The sequence below is a fragment of the Mirounga leonina genome, unplaced genomic scaffold (assembly GCF_011800145.1).
Source record: "Mirounga leonina isolate KUSES-001 unplaced genomic scaffold, KU_Mleo_1.0 Mir_91, whole genome shotgun sequence".
NCBI lineage: Eukaryota > Metazoa > Chordata > Mammalia > Carnivora > Phocidae > Mirounga > Mirounga leonina.
The window spans coordinates 33,326,381-33,347,323 of record NW_023270839.1 but is presented as its reverse complement, the minus strand read 5'-3'; the positions used below and the strand labels follow the sequence as shown (position 1 = coordinate 33,347,323).

Genomic DNA, 20,943 nt, shown 5'->3' with positions numbered 1-20,943 from the left:
TTCGGGTCCTCCCGTCTTGTCCTCCGCTGTCTCAGGCTGCTCTCGTCACAGCTCGGGGCATTGGCTGCCCTAGCACCAGGCTTGACCACACTGGTCACGGGGGGATGGGCAGCTCAGAGTGGGGGGCTGGGCCATGGCTCCTCTACCGTCCACGTCACTGCCCTGGTGGTGTCACGTGCGGAGGTGAGCCTGTTGCTGCGGGAGCGCGGACCGTCCTGGGGTACTCTTTGCTCAGGCCTGTGTCCTAGACGGCTTCGCCCTCAGTGTCAGGATTGCACCCCAGAACCTGGAAATTATTCCTCCTCCACAGTCGGCACAGTCCAAGACATAGGATATGTGCTGACATGAGGGCAGTGGTAGAAAATGAAATTGGATGGGCAGGGTACAGGCAGAGACCATGGTGGATCTGGGGTCCTTGGCCAAGGGCTCCCGTGAGGGTTTTGAGCTGGAAGGGAAGTCCCCCCGCCTCCGAATCCTGCCTGTGTCTCAAAGATGTTGATTTTCCAAGTGGCATCCCTGGGTCCCCAAGCCAGGAACGTGGTGCGGGGCGAGCTGATGTGCCCGTCCCCTGACCCATCCTGGGGAGCCTTCCTCGGGGTCTCTTCCGTTCAGCCGCTTGTCCTCTCTGTTTGTGACTCTAAGTGAGCTGGGGAGTGGGGACTTCTCTACAGGGTGATGATGTCTGAGACTCTCATTTACGGAGTCCACGGCTGGCTGCCTCTTCTTACCTCTCTCCTGTCCTTCCTCAGCTGCTTTTCCAACCCAGGCCGTGGTTCGTTAAAGAAGGAGTTTGGAAGGAGTGCTACATAAGGACTTCCTTTCCTTTCAAGTTTCACGATGGCAGGGTGTGGAGCAAAATGAGCACCAGACTGGGGGCTTCCCAGCTCTGGGGCCGGGCTCTGTGCCCACCTCGGCACCTGCCCTCATTGCAGCTCAGCTTGCTCATCTGTAAAATAAAGGGGCTAATCAAGGTCACCCCCAGAGCTATGTGCGACTCTAACATTCGATGATTCTGGGTTTTGTAAGCCTAACGTACTCATTTTCTGTTATTTTCTGAAAACTTGACATCCTGGCTGCCATTCCCTCTCCTCTCTGTACACTGATGGTACAGAATGGCATTTTAATCACCTTGGCATTTTAGAGCAAATTTTATCCCAGAGAATCTGCAGAGAAACACAAATTTGATGTAAGTTATAATTTTTAAGATGGCTCTCCCCCCCTTCCCTCTTCTTTGTCTCTATCATTCATGAGGGTCTGTTTCCACCTGTCTCAGGCATATTTGCCTGCCTGAAGGCTGCAGAGAAACAGCACGTCTGAGATTGCTGGAAGCTTCTGGGAACGGGCTACGGTTCTGTTGGCTGCTTCCGAGGAGGGGGCAGGGAGAGCAGTCCCGGGCCAGATTTTGACAACCTCTCTTCTCATTTCTCGAGTCTGAGATCTCTCGGGAGCTGGCTCTACCACAAACTAGCTGTGCCTCAGTTTCCTCACGTGTAAAATGGGGATCGTAACAGTATTTACCTCACAGGGTTGTTAGAGGCTTCCTATTTCAGAAATCATCTGAAGTGCTTGTCCAAAATCCAGATTCCTGGGTCCCAGCTCAAACCTGCTGATTCGGCATCTCTGGAGTTAGGGCCCAGAATCTGTCTTTTCAGCAGCTCTCCCAAGCAACGTCTGTATGCGACAGTTGAGAAGGTAAACCTTACACATCTGATGCTTCCCCAGCACGCAAGGCGCCATAACCCGCATCTGCTTGAGTTCGAGGGGTAAACCGGGTGGCTTCCCTTCCTTTCTACACACAGGAAACTGCTGTCCAAGGTTACACAGTGTCCCCAAACCCCAACACCCAACACCCCCCTTCCATTTTCTGTCCCGCTGCTGAGTCGTCTCGCGGGGAAGGATGCTAGCTCGCGTGCAGCACATCACAGAATTTGGCTTGACTTCTTTTCATTTCTTTGTGTGTGCTGGGTGAGTTTCCTCGCTCCTGTTTGGCAGATAGCCATCATCTTTCTTTATAAATGCTTTTATCTGCAGCCGCTTTTATCTTATCAGACTCCCAGTATGTCTTCGTCTTTCTGCTCCTAAAGATAATTCCCGCTTTGCTGTGTGTCGTAAGTGTCGTCCCAGTCATGGCTCAAAATAACAAACAGGGTTGTTTCTAGAGAGGAAAGAAAGCTGGCGGCTCTGCTCAGAGAGACGATTCTGAGCTTTCCCCCGTCTGCTCCCTGCTATGCCCTTCAAAGCACTTGGCCGTACCCTTGGAGAGAGGCAGAGGACCTGTGTCCCCTGACATTTTAGGGGGGGATGATTTTGAGTGCCTCGGTGAACTGAATAAATGAGATGAGTTGGGTGAAAGTGGGGTGCTCAGTCTGAACAAGCTGGAGCAGGGTCTTGGGGACACAGATGCCCACACTTACTGAGAGGTACAGGAGGGACATGCCGGGATCATAGTGGGGGTTACAGTCACCCTATCTGCACACTGAGTGGCTCAGAAAGAAAGTGAATTGGTTCTTCTGAGAGGAGAAGCAATGACCCCCGCCCCCCCTCCGACCTCCACCTTGACTTGGTTTGCAAGAGACATCAGGTTTGCCAGCCGGAAACCAAGTGGGCGGAGTCCCGGTGGCTGGTGTGGGAGGTGAAGGTCGTGCAGGTGAGGTTCCACACCCGAGACGCTGCAGGACCATCACGTAGGGCAGGACACAGCAGGGACGCAGGGGTGTGAGCCGGCGGACTCCGACGCCTGTTGCTGCCTGGTAGAACAGGTGTTGCTGTGCATCTTCTCTTTTAATAGACCTTGCTGTGCTAGGGAGTGGCCAGCATCTGTTTGCACGCTGGTACGGGGCTCCAGGCCTAGCTGCCCTCCAAAGTGGGGGGGGCTCCTGTGGGCCAGTTTGTGGGCGCAGGGAAACCAGCACTTTATAGCATGGGCATCTTAGCTATGAATTTCCCCAAAGGAAGATGGATGCCTGGAGGGTTTCTCCACTCCGGCACTACTGACCTTTTGGTCCAGGTGGATCTTTGTGGTGCGGGGTGTCCCGGGTTGTATAGGATGTCCACCAGCTTCCCTGGCCTCCACCCGCTGGTGTGGCAAACAAAATACCTCCAGATGTTGTCAGATATTCCCTGGGGGCCAAAACTACCCCTGGTTGAGAACCATTGTCATAGAAGAACAACAGGGACATATTTTCCGATGCTCTGGGATTCGTAGCAGTTATGAAAACCACAAAATGTTTCCACGAGAGTCTGTGGCCAAAGTTACCCCGATATTGCCATTTAGCACAGCCCTCCTTCATACTCTGAGGCCTCAGTGCCTTGGATGGCCCCTGCAGCTTAGAACCTTGACCTGTCCTCTCTCCCAGGCTTTACAGCTGCCTTGAGGCTTCACGAGGGGAATCCAGAGCTCCGCAAGCACGAGTGAGGACCATGGGGCCCGGTGCCCGCCTCGACATTTGTAACCAGCATGCACAGTGCCCAGCCTCTGGGCGTGAGCAAACGCAACTTCATTTTTCTTTTCCACCTTAGCATAAATGATACGGAAACACTCTCCCACCCCTAGGTAAAAACTCCAGAAGGCCCATCATTTCCCACTCACTCTCACTTACATGCTCACTGCACATCACAAAACACGATCTCAGTTCAATTATGTCCATTCCAAGAGATTAACCAAAACTCTGAACTTAATTTTATGACAAATCTTTGCCTTTTCTCTGGCCCTGTCCCATTTCAGCTTGCTAGGTAATTTGTGACCCCTCCAGGGTCAGAGAGGAAGGAGGAAGGAATGGTAAATGAGGTGCTGACCAGGGCCAGACACTGGCCTCATGCTTTCTGGGTCAGTAGGTATCAAACACCACTTTTCCGGTGAGGTGGTTCCAGGGTGCCGCCAAGATTCCCATCACTGAGCTCTCCTGCAGATCCCTTGGTCTGGTGGGTGCATCTCCATTCCCGGCGGTTGCTGGTGATGCTTCGTCCACAGGCGTCCTGAGTCCACTTGTGCTTGTTGCTGTTGAGCTTGCTCTACCCCTCTCACTAGTCCTATTGGTCAGGACCCAGGACAAGCCACTACCCACTCTACCCACCCCCAAACTTTGCAAGTGAGAGGAACCCAGGGCAGTCACCTTCGTTCTCTGCTTGGTTCTCTCTGAGGCATGAGTTAGGTGGCAGCCCTCCATCTCTAGCTGCAGGGCGCACATATCAAAGCTCTCTAGGGGCCCCATGGTGGCCATCATGAGACTTGAGGTATAGGGGTAGGTGGGGACGCATGGCATAGTTGCATCTCTCAAGGAAATTTCTATATTTATTTTATTTTATTTTATTTTATGTAAGCTCCACACCCAACGTGGGACTTGAACTCACAACCCTGAGATCAAGAGCCGAATGCTCTATGGACTGAGCCAGCAGGTGCCCCACTCATGAAAATTTCTTGACAATTCTCTTTCTTTAACACTTGACCACTCCTTATCTTGATCGGGCTCAGGGGTCCCAGAGTGCCTCAGCCAAGGTCCAATCAGGGAGGTGGAATCCTTACGAGCATTATGGAATAAGGGTATATTCCAGCAAGGAGACCCTACCATTATGGGAGGTGCGGGGGAAGTACAGGTTAGAAAAGAGGAGGAAGGTTGGAGAAAGGTCCTGAAGCAGCGGGGCACCAGTGACTGCTCAGAGCTCACAGGGACAAGCTGCTCTTCCAGCCGTGGAGTAGGGCTACGAAGGGGCAGGTACAAGTCTGTGCAAGGCTGTCTACTTATCACGGCTGCTCCCTTGGGGTTCACAGCAAAGTGTCTGCGGGGGGCCTGTGGCCACTGCTGGCTGCCGGGTCAGCAGCTGGGAAGGAGAGCTGGATGCACGACAGGGAGAAGTGAAAGCAAACTGAAATCCACTGGCCCCTGTGTCTTCCTCCCACCTCCTTTAATCCACAGCAACCACCAGAGGGAAGGGCCTGCTGCCTCGCTTCCACCTCCCAAATCCCACACGGATTTCATACCATAAACTCAAATCTGGACCACTCTGTAAAGGTGATTCTGGGAGACGAGTTGAGGCTAGACCAGTCCAGCATAAGGAGTGATGATCATGCTGGTGCTCTCTTCTTTTTCAAATCTATACTTTGCTTTTTCTCTCGTCTGGTATATGTTGGTGACTAGATGAAACTTCCAGTTTTAACATCCTATTATCCATTCTATGATTCCTCCCTTCCATTTGGCACGTTGAAGCGCATCCCTCAAAGAAGCAAAAAGCACAAGCCAACGATGTGCCATTTGCAGCTTGCTCCGGAGGGAACCAGCAAACAGCTGTTCTCTGGCCTCGGGCTACTTTTGAAAACGCAGTCAGTGGTGGCAAAAGGTCGTGTGGGAAAAAAGCATATTTGTGACACACTCAAGCTGGTGACTGGGATTTTAGTCATCGGCTTCAGATGCTGGAAAAGAAAACTCACAGAAATAACTCTTCGTTCACAGGGGTTGTTGGTTGTATTTTCCATGTTACAAAATTTAAAGATACTGGTATGCATCACTTGCCTCGTGTGAAGACGGGTAGCAGCTGTGAGGGATGTTTCGGTCGATTAATTGTTGTGTTTGCCTGTCGTTTGGTGGAAAGCAGTGGAGGGGAAAATGCTGGAAATTGCTTTTAAAAATGAGCCGGCTGGAGCCATGAGCTGACCTTCCTCGGTGCTTTGTTGGGAGTTTCTGTGGGTGTGGTATACACACACACACACACACACACACACTCCACCAGTGGGCCGCTGATTTGGAGATTCATTTTAACTACTGCTCACCCGACAGTCTAGCAGTTTTTGACTCCGGGAGAGAGGGCTGTGGAAGATGGGGTGAGTCACCTCTCTGGAGAGCTGTCAGAAGAGAAGAGACAGAAGGACTTGAGAAGGAGAATGAGCTGCTGAGGAGGTCCACAGGGCATAGAAATGTTCAACCCAGGGTGAGCAGGTACAGAGGAAATGACTTATCCTCCCCTGGGGATAGAAACGTCGCTCTCTGGACATTTGGTCCCCAAGACTGCTCACACACCCAAATATCTCCTCTGCTTGTTGTAAAGTCTGTGTCCTCCACACTCCCTTCATCCCACTAGGGACTGCGATATTGCGTGATAAAAGTAACAACAATGTCCATAAGAATAGCCATGCATATTGAGCACCTACTTGTGCCCAGCCTATGGTAGGTACGTGACATGTATTAGCTCTTTGATTCCTCCCAACAACTGTGTAAACTGGGTACCGTAACGGTCCCATTATCAAGATGCCAAAGTGGAGGCACAGAGAGCTTGAGAAACACGTCCAGGCGGCAGTGAAGGTGGGTTGGCTTAGGTCGGGAGTAAAAGCAGTAACTTTGAGTTCAGACCGTGAAATGCTCGATGTCTGGCTTTGGGCAAGTCGATTAACATAAATGGGTTGTAGTCCTTCATCCATAAAATGGGAATAATGATCATTCCTCTATCTCAGAGCTGTGGTGAGGGTTAAACATCCTTATGGCATTTATATGCCCGGTACACAAATATATCAGTAAATGGTTTACTATTAGCATCACTTCCTAGGACCTCTTCAGTCTTTTTCACTCCACAGCTCCCACCCGACCATTGTGCTCCCCACATACCCTGCTGCCACCTAAAACCCGTGGGCGTGCCCTCCTGGCCACTGGGGAAGAAGAAAGATGGAGAAGTGGGGAAGCCACTCAGAGCTCAGCCTAGCACTGGGACTTAGGCAATTGGCTGTGGCATCCCTGGGGTGTCATCTGCCTGCCACTTTTTGTTCGCTGATTTATTTTGATCTGACACACCAGGGCAGATGGTTGCGGGGGAGGGGGTAGGTAAGAGTCAATATTTGGTGACATGTGAATAATGCACTTGTGGAATTAATCAGCCTTATCATTTTTGGCTAGTTGCCATGGCTATGGAAAGTCATGTGTCTTGTGTAAATCAGAGTAAAGGGATGGCAACACATCCCTGCTCTTTGTTTTTCTTGATCCAAGTCTCCTCACAGCGTTCCTGCCCTCCCAGTCAAGGTCATGTTCTCGGGCACCTTAGGAACAGTGCATAGTGAGAGGCTCATCTATGGCCCTGGCAGGTGGGCTGTGCTTACTGTCTTTCTGGGGTCATGTGCATTTTAGGGCAATGGTCCAAAGAACAGCAAACGGGTTCAGAAAATAACAGAATCACCCATGTTTTATTTTGCCATGAAAGTGCACAGAAAAAAAAAACACTATTAATATTTATAAAAGAACATTTTAATACCAAAAGGTAGGAAGAACATAATTTCAGGATAGGGGATAGTTCTTCAAATAGAAGAAATTTAGTCTAGTGGAACAACTCTCCATCATCTTTATTTCTCATTTCATTGTTGACTAGTGAAAGCCCACTAAGAAATTGGCCATGTAAGTGTCCTTTAGATATATGGAGGCAAGAAGGCAGAACACTTGAAATAGAGCTTCATTTGGGATTCAAGCCGGTGTGATGACTGGAGACATGGAAGCAGAGTAGTAAGCTACTTGGTGCCTCAGTATTCCCAGCTACAAAATGGGTATATCAATTCCCACCTCCTTTACTTCATGGGTGATTCTGAGGATTAATTCAGTAATTTAGGTGGAAGTCAATGGCAACCTCTTACCATGTTTGAGAGGTCCTGGGAGGGGGGGGGTACAGCCACTGTATGTGTGTCTTTGGCGTCTCTAGTGTCGGTTGCATAGAAAGTGCTCAGTACAAGTCTACTGGATGAATAATATATGACAGGTCAAAGGAGTGACTGCAAGAGCAGGGAATTCCAACGAGACAGGTGGGGAGGGCACTCCCAGAACAAGGGGCTCAGCTAGTCCTCCTTCCCCTTTCCAGGCTCATCACTCCTATTTCTATTCATTCACAAAGACTAGATTCAACTCCCGACAAGAGTCTCAAAACTCCAGCAAGGGCCAGCTTGACATCTAGTTAATTTTCTTTTCCTTGGAGAAGACCTTCCAAGTGGTGACTGTTCTTAGTATTTGTGACACACTGGGTTAGGGTATTGACTTTGGAGCTGGACTGCGAGGGTTCAAACACTGCCTTCCCCACTTAGGAGCTGCACTCTCTTAGGCTAATTACTTAACCTCTCTGTGCTTCAGGCTCAGCATCTGTAAATGGCGGTAATAGCAGAACCCTCCTCATGAGATGTCTAGACGGATTAGATGAGTTAGTGCAAGCCAAGTTCTTAGCATTCTGCCTGGCACTGCCTAGGCACTCAGTAAATGTTAGTGTGCTCAGTGAGACTCCCTCAAAGAATGGGAAGATAAATTATCTTTTGGGGGTCCAACTAGATCCCAGTTTGGGTCAAAATTTGAGAGAGATGGCATGGCTTTCAAGACTCTGAGATTTGATTAATTGGATTGAATATTTTCATGCATTTAAAGATAGACGGTGTCACTCCATCACAAGGGCATAGTCACCATGGGAACTAAAAAAAAGGAGAGGCCCCACGACAAAGGTGGGCGGTGTCTGTTGGACCTCTGTCTTGGTTGGCTGCGGTGCCCGGGGGGCATTAACCTTCATCTTTTAAGGGTTCCCAACCTACTGGTAAGTCAGACCCTAAAGTGGAGACAGCTGGCCCAGGCAGCCTTACAATCGCCACCTTTCATCTGCCTAACTCCTCTCTGTCCTGATCCAGGGCCACCCAACACCTTTCCAGAGCCAGGAGGCTTCCCTCTCAGATCTACCTTCAGGAAGAGAACGGCTTTATGGCCCCGTGACCGTGCTCCGATGCTGCATCCACTCAAGACCAAAGCTCAGACCGTAGCCCACAGTCAGGTCAGTGAGTGCGTAACTGCCACAGCGGGAAGTCTCTTCGAAGACAGCTGTCAGCCCTTTTCTTCCTTTGAACGTCTATAGGCAGAAGCCTTTCTCTGCTGGCTGACACAAAGACAAAGGGGTAGCTCCCAAGTCTGGGAAGGGCCAGCGTCCAGCGTGCTGTATGCATTGCTGACAAGGCACAAACACTGAACACCCTGAACGAGATCAGACCCACCTGGATCCAGAGTCCCCAGGTGGCTCTTCCTTCTAGCAGCTAACTCCGCTGCTGAGCCCGGCAGATGCTGCCTGAGACTCAGAGTGCTCCATAAGCGTTGATTTAGAAAGTGAAACAAGCCACATCGAGCTTCCGTTTGTCCCGGGACAAGAGTCACTAGGACCATGGCTTTGACCTTAGTTGTGTCACTGGATAAAAGACGACCTTAGTGACAGGAATGTGAGCCAGATGACCTTGGAGTGGCTTTCAAAATGCCCTGGATCCTGCGGCCACAAGTAGATCTAAGCAGTTGAGAAGGAGCAGAAGGAGTCAGAGAACTTTCTTCTCCTCCCCACCCACTCCAGATCTCTCAGGCTCCGAGCTGTCACTTGCACTAACATTCTGGCACAATGGAGTGGCGCAAGATGCCATCCTTTCCTGTCTCCGACAAGCACCTGTCCTCCAAAACTCAGCCCGAACTACAGAGCAGACGGTGTTCAGAGGCGCTGGCTCAGTGGTTCACGGCGCCTTCGCCACCAAAACTCCTTCCATTAGTTTACTCCATGCGCTCCGTGTTTTGAAAGATTTTTGTCTCTCAGATGAACAGCATTTACCAACTCATAATAAAACAATTAGCCAAAGGCTTATATAATTGCCAACCGAACTTGGGCTCAGTGAATAACCATGCTGAGTTCATCTAATTCCAGCCCAAAGCAAAGAATTTTGATGTTTTCGCAGTCTGGGGCAGCCGGATTGCAGTAAATGCAACTTGAGGTCGGCTCTCTGGCAGGAAATAGCCAGATGAAACTTGGTGACTATTTTCTAGACTCCCTGGAGGTCTGAGGGTCCTCCAGTGGGAACCATCAATCCAACCTCAAACTTCACTTCTCAGATAAATTCGTTTGTTATGTTGGGACACATGGACAGGTAGCTGACCTGTATTGCATTCCTATCATGGGCAGGACCTTGGGCTTGGCCCGCTCACATACGGGACCTGACTGAGAATTCCCATCACCTAGCTAGTGTTATCATGTCATGTCATCATATCAGATCATCCCATTGTACAGATGAGGGAACCGAGGGAAGAGTAAGTAACTTTCTCAAGGGCACACAACTAGCAAGTGGCAGAATTAGGACACTGACCCAGGGTTTTCTTGTTCTGTTTTAAAAGCGTTATTCAGATATAATTTATGCACAACTCACCCACTTCATGTGCACAATCCAACAGTTTTTAGTAGATTTGCAGAATTGTGTAACCCTCAGCACAATACATTTTGGGAAGTTTTCATCACCCCATAAAGAAACGCTGTCCCAGCAGTCACTCCCCATTTCTCCCACCTCCTCCTCCCAGCCCGAGGTGGCCACGCATCGACTTTCTGTCTCTGTGGATGGACGTGCCTGTTCTGGACGTGTCACATCAACTGACCCAGCGTTGTTAGACTCTGAAATCCACAGACATCAAACTCTAGCCCAAGGATCGAGGCAGATTATAAATCCCTTTCCTAATTTTATAGGCTGTTTCTTATTTAACTTTGAAAGTACATGGAAGGCACAATTGGTGCATCCTTCTTGTTTGAAGCCTACAAAAATGCAAATGTTATTCCGTATCCGAGTAAAATATGGCATGCAATTATTTAGCTGTCATATAAATGCATTTCAACTGCCACACTTGCCATTCTGCCATACCACTCTGCCAGGCAACCATCCAGCGCTCCGAGAGGGGAGACCTCTCTGTTCTTGCCCTCTGGACCCCCCCCGACATTCAGTGTTGAGCCAGGTCACCACGGCTGCCTTCAGATGAGCCGGTGTGTCTCCGTCTCTGGGTTGGAAGGGTCCTGGCCCAGGTGCTATGACGCCCCCTTCTACCTTAGAGACCTTTCTGTGTGTCCCGGCTCTCCTGTTCCATTCTCCTTAACCTTCCCCCACCTGCAAATTGCTGTTGGTGACATGATTGATTCTCCTGTGGCAGACGGTGGGGATGTTTAACACCCATGTCTAATCGGTTTCCATATAGCATTCCCCTCTTGTCAGCTGCTCGGTCTCTCGGGTTCAGGTTCCCTTTTCCCGGGCGATTAATTATTCCTGCATATGTGCATTACTGTTCTGAGCAGGGTCCTTTTCACTGGGTCTCTCGGACAGGCACCTGGCAGCAATTTCCCACCCAGAGGCCCAGGTCACCCACTGAACCCTCTGAACCTCCACTGAAAGCCAGAGAGGTACATCCTCTTCCCTGGGCCTAATTATTCCTGCTAGAGGTGTCCTTTGAAGAGGGGTCTGTTCTGAAAGTCTGTCTTGAGTGCACGTGTTTGGCTTGTGCCTCGGGCATCGGTGAAAACTGCTCACGTGCAGGTCATAGTGGACTTGGACAGGGCTCCTTAAAAGTGATACTGTGCAAGGAGTCACCACCTCTGTCTGTTCATTTCTTCATTCATTCATTCATTCATTCATGTCTTCGTTGGCTTGTCGGGAGCATCGGCAGCTGGCCAGGCTCTGGGGTGTGTGGGCCACAGCCCCCCCACGCCCCTAGACAGAGCTCTCTCTAGCAGCCCTGCTTCTCATTTGAGGGACAAGTGCATGGGGTATCAGACTCGGGTTTGAGCGGGGCTTCAGGAAAGCTTTCAGACAATCATGGGGCCTCTCTGCGGAGTGTCAGATTTACTGAATATTTCAGGAGGGAAATTTTGTCTTAAGTCAAGGACGGATTCATTATGGGGACGAAATAAAAATGAGCATGATTTTAGAAGATGAAATATGAGATTTCAAACACATTTTTGGGCTTGTGGGGAACTCCCTTCCACCCCAACATATCAGACCCACACTTAGACCAGCTTCAGGTAGACATTCATGACCTCTTTGATGAGCATAAGGGCCTCTGGGGCTGGAGAGATGAAGGAAACTTTTAATTCTGCTCCTCTTATTATTCAATTAGGAAGATCTGTAGGCAAATGTGCATTACTGTTCTGAACAGGGTCCTTTTCACTGGGTCTCTCGGACAGGCGCCTGGCAGCAATTTCCCACCCAGAGGCCCAGGTCACCCACTGAACCCTCTGAACCTCCACTGAAAGCCAGAGAGGTACATCCTCTTCCCTGGGCCTAGAGTATAAAAGCTGTTTTGTTACACCGTGCCGGGCCCTCTTTCACAGATCAAAGAGTTGCAAGGAGATGTTAATTCTCAGGTCCCTGGGATGACCCACCGGTCATGTGGCGGGCATCTGGTTATTGAATCAATCAGTGCTCATGCTCGAATGGTGTTTAAATATTTAGAAATTCATATCTAATATCAAGTAGTCTTTATTTTTTATTTATTTGAGAGAGAGTGAGAGGGCGAGCATGGGTGGGGGTAAGGGGCAAAGGGAGAGAGAGAAGCAGGGTCCCTGCTGAGCAGGGAGCCCGATGCGGGGCTCGATCCCAGGACCCTGGGATCATGACCTGAGCTGAAGGCAGACGCTTAGCTACTGAGCCACCCAGGCGCCCCACGTAGTCTTTATTTTTAAAAACTCACCGTATTCTATGATCTTAAATGCTTCCCTACTTCTTGTGAATTTCTCGTTACTAGCACCCCCCCAGATGATCATGTCTAATTCTAGCCAGGGTTGGGTCACTTCTCCCACCATTGTTGATGGACCAACCAGCAGTAGCATAGTTCAGAACATGGACTCACTAGCTGTGAGACCTGGGCATGTTCCCTAATCTCACTATGCCAATTTCTTCATCTGCAAATGTGACCACTCAGAGCTCATATGTCACGGGGATTGCTATGAAATGGCCAAAATACGTCAGGTGCTGAGTGACATACCTGACATTAGGAAGTTTCAGTAAATAGCCCCTGTTAGTTCAAGAAGAGTATATTGAATATATACAAGGTGGAAAACTTTTCATCACCAAGAAATGCTTTTATTATTTTGTCTTCATGTGTCCCAGTTTAGGGTCCAAAGCCATAACATAAGAATGAGTCCATTTATAGGGATAGAGTTATCTATGTCAAAAAAATCAATTACATTTTAGCAAAGGCCAGAGAATCCTTATTGATTTCCTTTTTTCCTTTAAGATTTTTAAGGTTCATTTCTGTTGTTTTTCTTTTGGCCTTCAGTTCTCTTTTGCTTCTCAGAATGTGTGTGTGCGTATGTGTGTGTACTACTTCAAGACATATAATATTTACTTAATTTCTTGTATTTTGAAAGACTTACGAATTATTAGTACTTCAAGGGACTGACCTCCATGGATCTCAGTGCATCCTGCTGGAATACAATTCCAAGGGTCCATCAAATCTACTCTAGTAAGTGACATGAGGGTTCTGGAATCTCATATACCTAACAAGATTTTCTCCCTAACTCTAGAAGGTATGCTAAGCCTGCCATTTACATCTTCCCCATTAGTAATTATAAATGCACACCATTATTTCTCTTTTGGTTCCAAGACCCACTTAACAAGTTCACAGTTGGATGTTGTATACCTTCAGAGAAAGAAAAAAACCTTTGCCTGTAACAGTGAAATCCTTCTTTCCTTTAACGGGAAATGTGTGCATTTTGGGGGGCTCTTATTTTATTCCTTTGTCATCTGGGCCCATCTTTCTTAATGGGAACCTCTGCCGTTGTCTGTTTCTAGCTAACCTCTGTCTTCCCCAAGGGGCTGGGGAATTAAAACCACACTCCCTCCTTTGCATTAAGAGGTCACTTGGGCATTATGATATGGATTTGAATACCTCTCTCATAAAAGGGCCCATAAGAGAAGTTTGATCAAGACTGTCTAGTACCATGACTTTGGGACCCTCTGCTCTCCATTTAAGCTCACTTTTAGCTTGAATCAGATCTGGACCATTGATTCTTTGAGTTTCAGGTATAGAGTTTCACATTCTTTCTTTCTTTCTTTTTTTTTAAGGATTTCTTTCTTTATTTATTTGAGAGAGAGAGCACGAGCAGGGGAAGGGGGGAGAGGGAGAAGCAGGCTCCCATCCGAGCAGGGAGCCCAACACGAGGCTCGATCCCAGGACCCTGGGATCATGACCTGAGCTGAAGGCAGATGCTTAACGACTGAGCCACCCAGGCGCTCTTCACATTTCTTTTTAAAGTGAACGGAATCCAATATGACTTTTCAGAGAATTATTTTCCTTAATCATAGACTAGATGACATCACTTCCTTTGTAATTATTTTTATATACCTCTGCCAACTCAGCCTTACGTTCAGGGTACAAACCATAGAACGTTGGAGGTACAAGGAGATTTAAGATCATCTAGACTCAGTCCCTCACTTCACAGACAAGGGATCTGAGAAGTGAGGTGATTTGGTCAGAGTCACAAAATTACAACAGGTTATATTTCCTTACAGGTTTCTCCTGCTTTCTGAAAGTAGAGAGGCTTCCTGTGAAATCTTTCATAAGCAGAAATGGTGAAAAGCAAAAAAACAATTACCATTAATTTATGTGGAAAAAATGAGCATTCCCATGCCTTAAAAATTAACCTTTTTTAGGCTTTTCTGATACGTTAGCACACATTTTGCTAAGGGAAGCGCAAAATAAATTGAGAAAAGCACAGCTGCTCACACACAGTTCAAAGCTGCCACAGCTTGACGCTGACACGCTGCGTGTAGTTCCCGAAGAAGGCGCTTGGTGGCGCCACTCTTGCTGCTCCGCAGCGCGCCCTGCCTCTGGAACAGCTCACCGCAAACACAAATGCTGAAGGCTGTTTTTGCTTTCCCCCCTTTTTGGTAGAAACAAAAATCCCCTTCGCATTTCTTTTTTCCAGCAAAACCTGGTACCAATGTCGGTTTTTCTTAAAAGCAAAGTGGCGCAACGTGAACTTTCAAAAAGCGGGGGATACCTGTAATTGTTTGATTAAAGCCATGCTTCCCAGCCACTTGTGTTACAAGTTGGCAGAAAGGGTGGGGAGGAAGCGAGAGTTTGAGATATCAAACTCAATGACAGAAAGCAAGCTGATGGTGGATGTCAGAATGGGGAACCGGAGGATATACCAGATAATCAAAACTAAAGATGGTGCGCAAACTGGAGATAGAGGTGAGGAGTCAAGGATGGGGATTCACAAAGAGCTGGTCAAGTGCCATGGAGCAAAATTGGGGAAAGAACCTGTGGGATCCCTGAGTTGTATTTTTTTATTTTTTAAAGATTTTAGTTACTTATTTGAGAGAGGGAGAGAGAGAGCACATGCACACTTGGAGGGGGGAAGCAGATTCCCTGCTGAGCAGGGAGCCAAGGTGGGTCTTGATCCATCCCAGGACCCTGAGATCATGACCTGAGCCAAAGGCAGATGCTTAACCCACTGAGCCACCCAGGCGTCCCGTGAGCTGTGTTCTTAATTGCATGGATTCCTCTCATGGGCTTGCCTCTTCAAAAAATAAGTTTTAAGGTTTTTTAAAAAAATTAAGTAAGTATATACATAATTAAGAAATTAGATAGTGCTAAAATGCTTATAATACAAAACATGGTTCCCTGCCCAGCCCTACACCAGCTGCCCATCTTTTTGCTTTGAACTGCTTTGAAATTTTCTCAGCTTTCTCTGGCAGTTACCTTCCCATGTTTAAAGACAGTGCATATATTGCAATTTTTAAATTTATAAATGTTATACGAGATGAAGATTTAATATTTCCACTTTTCCCTCCTCATCCTCTCCCCCAAATTTTCTCAGGCTTTTAGTTATATCCATAGTTAGTGTTTGCATCATTATAACTGCAAATATTATGCACCGCAGATTGCATCTTCTTGTCACGTGCTCCATCATCTCCTCTATCCTTATTGGGTCCCCTTTTTTTCTGGAAGCTCCTTCATGAAGCCCTGTCTCTTCCTGCTCTATTGTGGAATGGAGCTTCTGTAGTCCTGCCACACCGTCATCAACTTGGCATCTTCTTTTTTTTTTCTTTTTTAAAGATTTTATTTATTTATTTGACAGAGAGAGAGAGCACAAGCAGGGGGAGCGCAGGCAGAGGGAGAAGCGGGCTCCCTGCTCAGCAGGGAGCCCAAAGTGGGGCTCCATCCCAGGACCGTGGGATCATGATCCAAGCTGAAGGAAGATGCTCGACCGACTGAGCCACCCAGGTGCCCCAACCTGGCATCTTCTCTTAATGGTTCTAGGTCGGATTTACTGTTTTCAGGAGGCCACGTCTTCCTCTTTCTTTCTTGGCTTATGTCTTGGTCTTGCTGGTGCATATCCTCTAGTCGCTTTCTAAGAAAGGACGTTCATTTTGCTGAGTCTAATCCTCTTTTCATACTTGATCAACAATTTGGATGTAAAATCCTGGGTTAAAAATGTATCATCTTTAAAATTTTGAAGTTGTTGCACTAGTTCCCCACTGTTTCGGGTTGCTGCTAAGAAGACTAGTACCATTCTGATTCTCATTCTGTTGCACTTGGTTCCCCTGGAAGCTTGTAGGATCATCTTTTTATTCTTGGCGTTCCAAATTTTCACATGGTGGGAAGCCTGTTTCATTTATTGGCTGATCACTGCGATGGCGAAGCATCCTGACACCAGGGTCAGATGGCCCCGATTCAGACCCTGGCTCCCCCACAGGCCAGCTATGGTGCTGGTGAAGGGGCTGATCCTCTCTGTGCTAGCGTTTTTGTCTGTGAAATCATGGAGAGCCTGGTGATAGTGCTGTGAGGATGAACATAGGTGACACAGATGTAGTATTTGGAGTAGTCCTGGCCCAAGGCAGCAGCTCAGCGAGGTTCTGGCTGTATTGAAGCTGTTGTCGTCAGCGATCCGGTCTCCGGACTCCCCTAGGGAAGGGTGCCCTATCCACCCGTGGGTCTCCCCCACTTCTCCTGGCTGCCACTTACTGACGGCCATCTGGGAAGATCACTGGCGTCCCCCCGACATTCTTCAAGGCCTCAAAGGGGGGTTGCCTCAAAGTGGAGGTTTCCATCGACGTTCTGTCTCTGTCCACACCAAGCCCTCAGTGGCAGGGGCTCCCGGGCCTCCTGTCCCCGGCAGGCCTGACTCAACAGGTCTCTCCTCATTCCTCAGGCCACCTGCCTTTCGGCCTGCCCCACCCCCACCGGCCCCAGGAATTCCTTGTTCCCCCTGGAGCACGGGACCCCGGGGGTCCGCTCGGCACCCGCGTGTGCTACCGGCTCCCGAGCAGGGGCCCGACGCGCAAGCATCTGGGTGCCCCGCTGGCCCGCGCCCACCTGCTGGGGGACCGTGGGCTCTTGGGCTGCTGCAGCGCGATCTGGCTTCCCTCGCGGCCCCTGGGAGGCCGGATGGAGCAGCCACGAAGGGCCCGGGAGGGGGAGGCTAGAAGGCCCAGGGGCATGCACGACCAGTGGAAATGCGAGGCGGGAGATCAAGTCTCCTGCTTCCTCGGGTTTGGGTGGCTGAGAGGCTGAGACGCACTTTGTCGCGCACCCAGGGCCAGCCTAGGCGAGCTCTGTGTTTGTTCTCCTTCCTTTCCTGCCTCTCTCCCTCCCTCCCTTCCCTCATTCTTGCCTGCCTGCAGCTGCACTTGGGGTGAAGAGGCAGCGAGGACACCTGTGCGGTCCATGGGCCACCCAGACTAAAGCACACCGAATTCCCGAGCGTGGGCTCCGGGTTTGAATCCTAGCCCCGGGCGGTTTCTCCACTTCTCTGCGCTTCAGCTTCCTTCTCTGTAGGATGGGATAATAATAGTAGCTACCTCATCGGGTTCCTGGGAGGATTAAAGGAGTTAATATTTATAAAACACATAAGAAACACCCAATACCTGTTAGCTCTTATGATTCAGTTAGGCGAATTTTTCAGTATCATTTTTTGATAGTTTTTTTCGCGGTTCTCTGTTTTCTGAAATATCTCTTAGGTGAATATTGGTCTTCCTGAATCGATTCTCTATGGCTTTTATATTTTCTTGTCGTATTACCCACGTCTTTGTCTTTTTTGTTCTACTTTGGGAGAGAGACCCTTTCTTTATAGGTTAAGCCTTCTATTGAGTTTTTATTTTGGAAACATGCTTAAAATTTCCAAGAGTATTTTTTCTACAGTTGTTTCACTTTAATTGTATTTTCTTTTGGGGGGATGCTAAAAACCAAGATTCAATCCGAGTAAATTGGAAGATCTAATTGGCTTTCTTAAACACTTCATGAATGGGGCAGCATCCCATTCAGCCAGCAAGCAGAGATATGCTCCCCGGAGCTGGACAAAATGGGAGGATTTCACAGGAAGGAGTTTGGGGCAAGAAGTTACTAGCCAAAGCAAGGAAAGGACTGTTTCAGGCCAAGTCATCTTCCCTTAGGGGAAAGGACGGGGGTCTCATTAGGTGAATTACCTCATCTTCCTTTGGGGGATGGAGAAGGCCCATGTGAAGGATTGACCTCATTGCAGCTGACCAGAAAATTCCTGACTGACCAGTTCAGACTGCGTTTCTAGGGGAGGCTGAAACTGTAATTAGGTTCGGTATTAAGCCCCAGTTTGGTGACAGGGCCTAGCATAAATGCTTGCATTTGGGGGCTGCTTTTCTTTTTAACAGGAGGAAGAGTAGGTAATGTTTTCTTGCATATTTAAGGATATAATGAGAAGTTTCAAAGTTTTTTCCCCCGTGTTTGACATTATTACCTGTTCATATGGCTTATTTTTTAAAAAGATTTTATTTATTTGTTTGAAAGAGAAAGCAAGAGAGACAGAGAGAAGGAGAGAGGTAGGGCCAGAGGGAGAGGGAGAAACAGACTCCCCACTGAGCAGGGAACCCAATGCGGTGCTCCATCCCAGGACCCTGGGATCATGACCTGAGCCGAAGGCAGACGCTTAACCAACTGAGCCACCCAGGCACCCCTCACATAGTTGTTTTTTTTTTTTTTCCCTGTCTATTTTGGTAATTTTCAGGTAGGGGAGGGGGGCTTCCCGGGAAGGGTAGGAAATTCCCTTCAATGGTTGATGATCCTTGGTTGTCTGTTTATGTTTAAGATTGTGGCATAAGTAAACTGATTGGAAGTTCTGTGAGTTATGTTTGTGTATTGGGGCAGAGGGCGGGAGGCACGTGGAGGTCCTTCCTCTGAGGCCATTCCCTTTCTCTGGGGAGGAAACTTCTCCCCTGGTTGGGGCTGGGGTTGGGCCCACACTCAGTGTCCCCGGCAGAGGGCAGAGGAAGATGTCGGAGTCCCAATCACTCCCTCTGCAGACTTTCAATCACTCCTACTATTTTCAGCCCAGATGACTTGCTCCTATCCTCAGCTGGACCTGCAGTTTCTAGTCTTAGAAACTGACCCCTCTCCCTTTCAGTTCCGGCACAGATCCCCTGGCCAGGGACTCTCTGCCAGCTGCTGGTGCGGGCCGGGGGTTGTAGGTTTCCACTCCTTGATGACAAAGCCCACTTCCTTTCCTCTGGTGTGCCTGGCCGTTCTGAATTTAGGTCCCCCTGCAAGCTCCACCTGCTTCCTTCTCCACCCACCTGCTCCCCACCTTCTAGAAATCAGCTGCAGTCTCCTTCCATTATTCCCTCCTGTTCTTTCATCCTTCCACCCACTCCCCATTCCTTTCTTTTGTGTGGGTCTTTAATCAGAAGAACTTTGTCACCTCTTTTGAAAGGCCGGCCTTCCACCACTTAAAAGGGAACATTATATGCCCCAACACAGCCAATAAAATAGTTTTCAATGCCTGATCATTCACTCCAGCATAAACAAGCAAACCAGAAAACGTTGAAGCTTTTTGGAGGGCCTCTTTGGAGCTTCTGCATGGAATCCAACATTTCTTCTCCACACTCCTGGGCTCTCTGATGATGGAGCTGCTCCTCATGGGCAAGCTGATGTTTGTCCAACTTCCTGTTCCTTTGTCTTAGTGACAACACTCCCCTCCTGATGTGGGAAACAAAGGCAAGAGAGAAATTATTAAATTTCCTTACTACCTACAGCGCATTGACGAGTCCTTGAAACAGGCAGAGTGACATTCCTCTAGGGACTCAACTGCCTTGATGTTGACACTTTGCTAAGGGCAAAAGGCAATCCTAGCCCCACTACCCACCCCCAGGATCATGTAAATCTACTTTAACATATAAAAATTCCTTTAGAAATTTCCTTTATCTCTACCCCCCAAGATACATGTTGGCAATCATCCCCCAAGCATATGGCCCACCGATATATATCTGAAGGGTCTCATGACTAAGGTTTTATTAGATGGCAATAAATGACCTTTTCCCCAAAAGAGCTAGCCTCCTCATGGTCCTGAAAACCTTGCTTCCAAAATTCCTTAGAGACTTATGCTATCCCTAACCCCCTCCCAACTTGAAAGTATATAATGGGCCACTCCTCACGACCCCAGTGCAGCTCTTTCTGCCCACGGGTCCTGTTCCCGTGCTTTCATAAAACCACCTTTTTGCACCAAAGACATCTCAAGATTTCTTTCTTGGCCTTTGGCTTTGAACCCTAACATCTTTCCTACATCACTCCCATCTCGCAGGTCTTTCCTCTTGTTCCCAGGTTTAGGGTTACCAGATTCAGCAAATAAAAATCCAGTTAAATTTGAACTTCAGGTAAACAACGGATAGTACATTTAGTATAAGTATGTCCTATACAGTATTTGGGACATACTTATACCAAAACATTTTCATTGTTTATCTGATATTTAAAAGGAACTGGGCATCCTGTATTTTATCTGGCAACTCTATCCAGGTGACCTTTCTTTTATTCTCTGAAGATCAGGTAGGCCTCAGTCAGTAGTACAAAAGAGCTTTGTCTTCACACCATTTCTTTTCTTAAAGGGCCCCACAGCTATTTACATAACATACGGCAGTCTCACAACTGTGCAGTTGTAGACTAGAGCCTGCTTATTCATCACCAAGTTAGGAACTCAACCATATTTCTCAGCTGTCTTCAGTTTCCCAGCCTCAGATTTAATAAATAAATGTGTTGTTCTAATAGTGTTTGTGCCATGTGTTGCCTTTGTTCATTGTCTGTACCCACCGGGGGCCTCGGGGCGAGATGGCCCTGCCCTCCTACTGTGACGTTGCCTCCATGGTCAGCATCTCTGGGTTCTTCTTTGCAGGGTTTGAAGGTAATTCTTACCAAA

The 20,943-nt window shown here is 48.4% G+C and overlaps 1 protein-coding gene across 6 annotated transcripts in view; it reads left to right on the top strand.

The window, feature by feature from the left end:
* The window catches only part of LOC118003322, a 130,385-nt gene that overhangs the window by 61,113 nt on the left and 48,329 nt on the right, over positions 1 to 20,943 (top strand). For 2 of the 6 annotated variants that reach the window (XR_004677310.1, XR_004677309.1), the window contains exon 4: positions 8,630 to 9,227. The exons of 2 other annotated variants lie outside the window; for them this stretch is intronic. Coding sequence is in view for 2 of the 4 variants with exons in the window: in XM_034994218.1 (XP_034850109.1) it covers positions 8,630 to 8,769 (140 nt within the window). In the remaining 2 variants the exon portion in view is untranslated. Of the gene's footprint in view, positions 1 to 8,629; positions 9,228 to 20,943 lie in introns of those variants that run through there. 2 more of the 6 variants (XM_034994218.1, XM_034994217.1) reach the window with 1 other exon arrangement.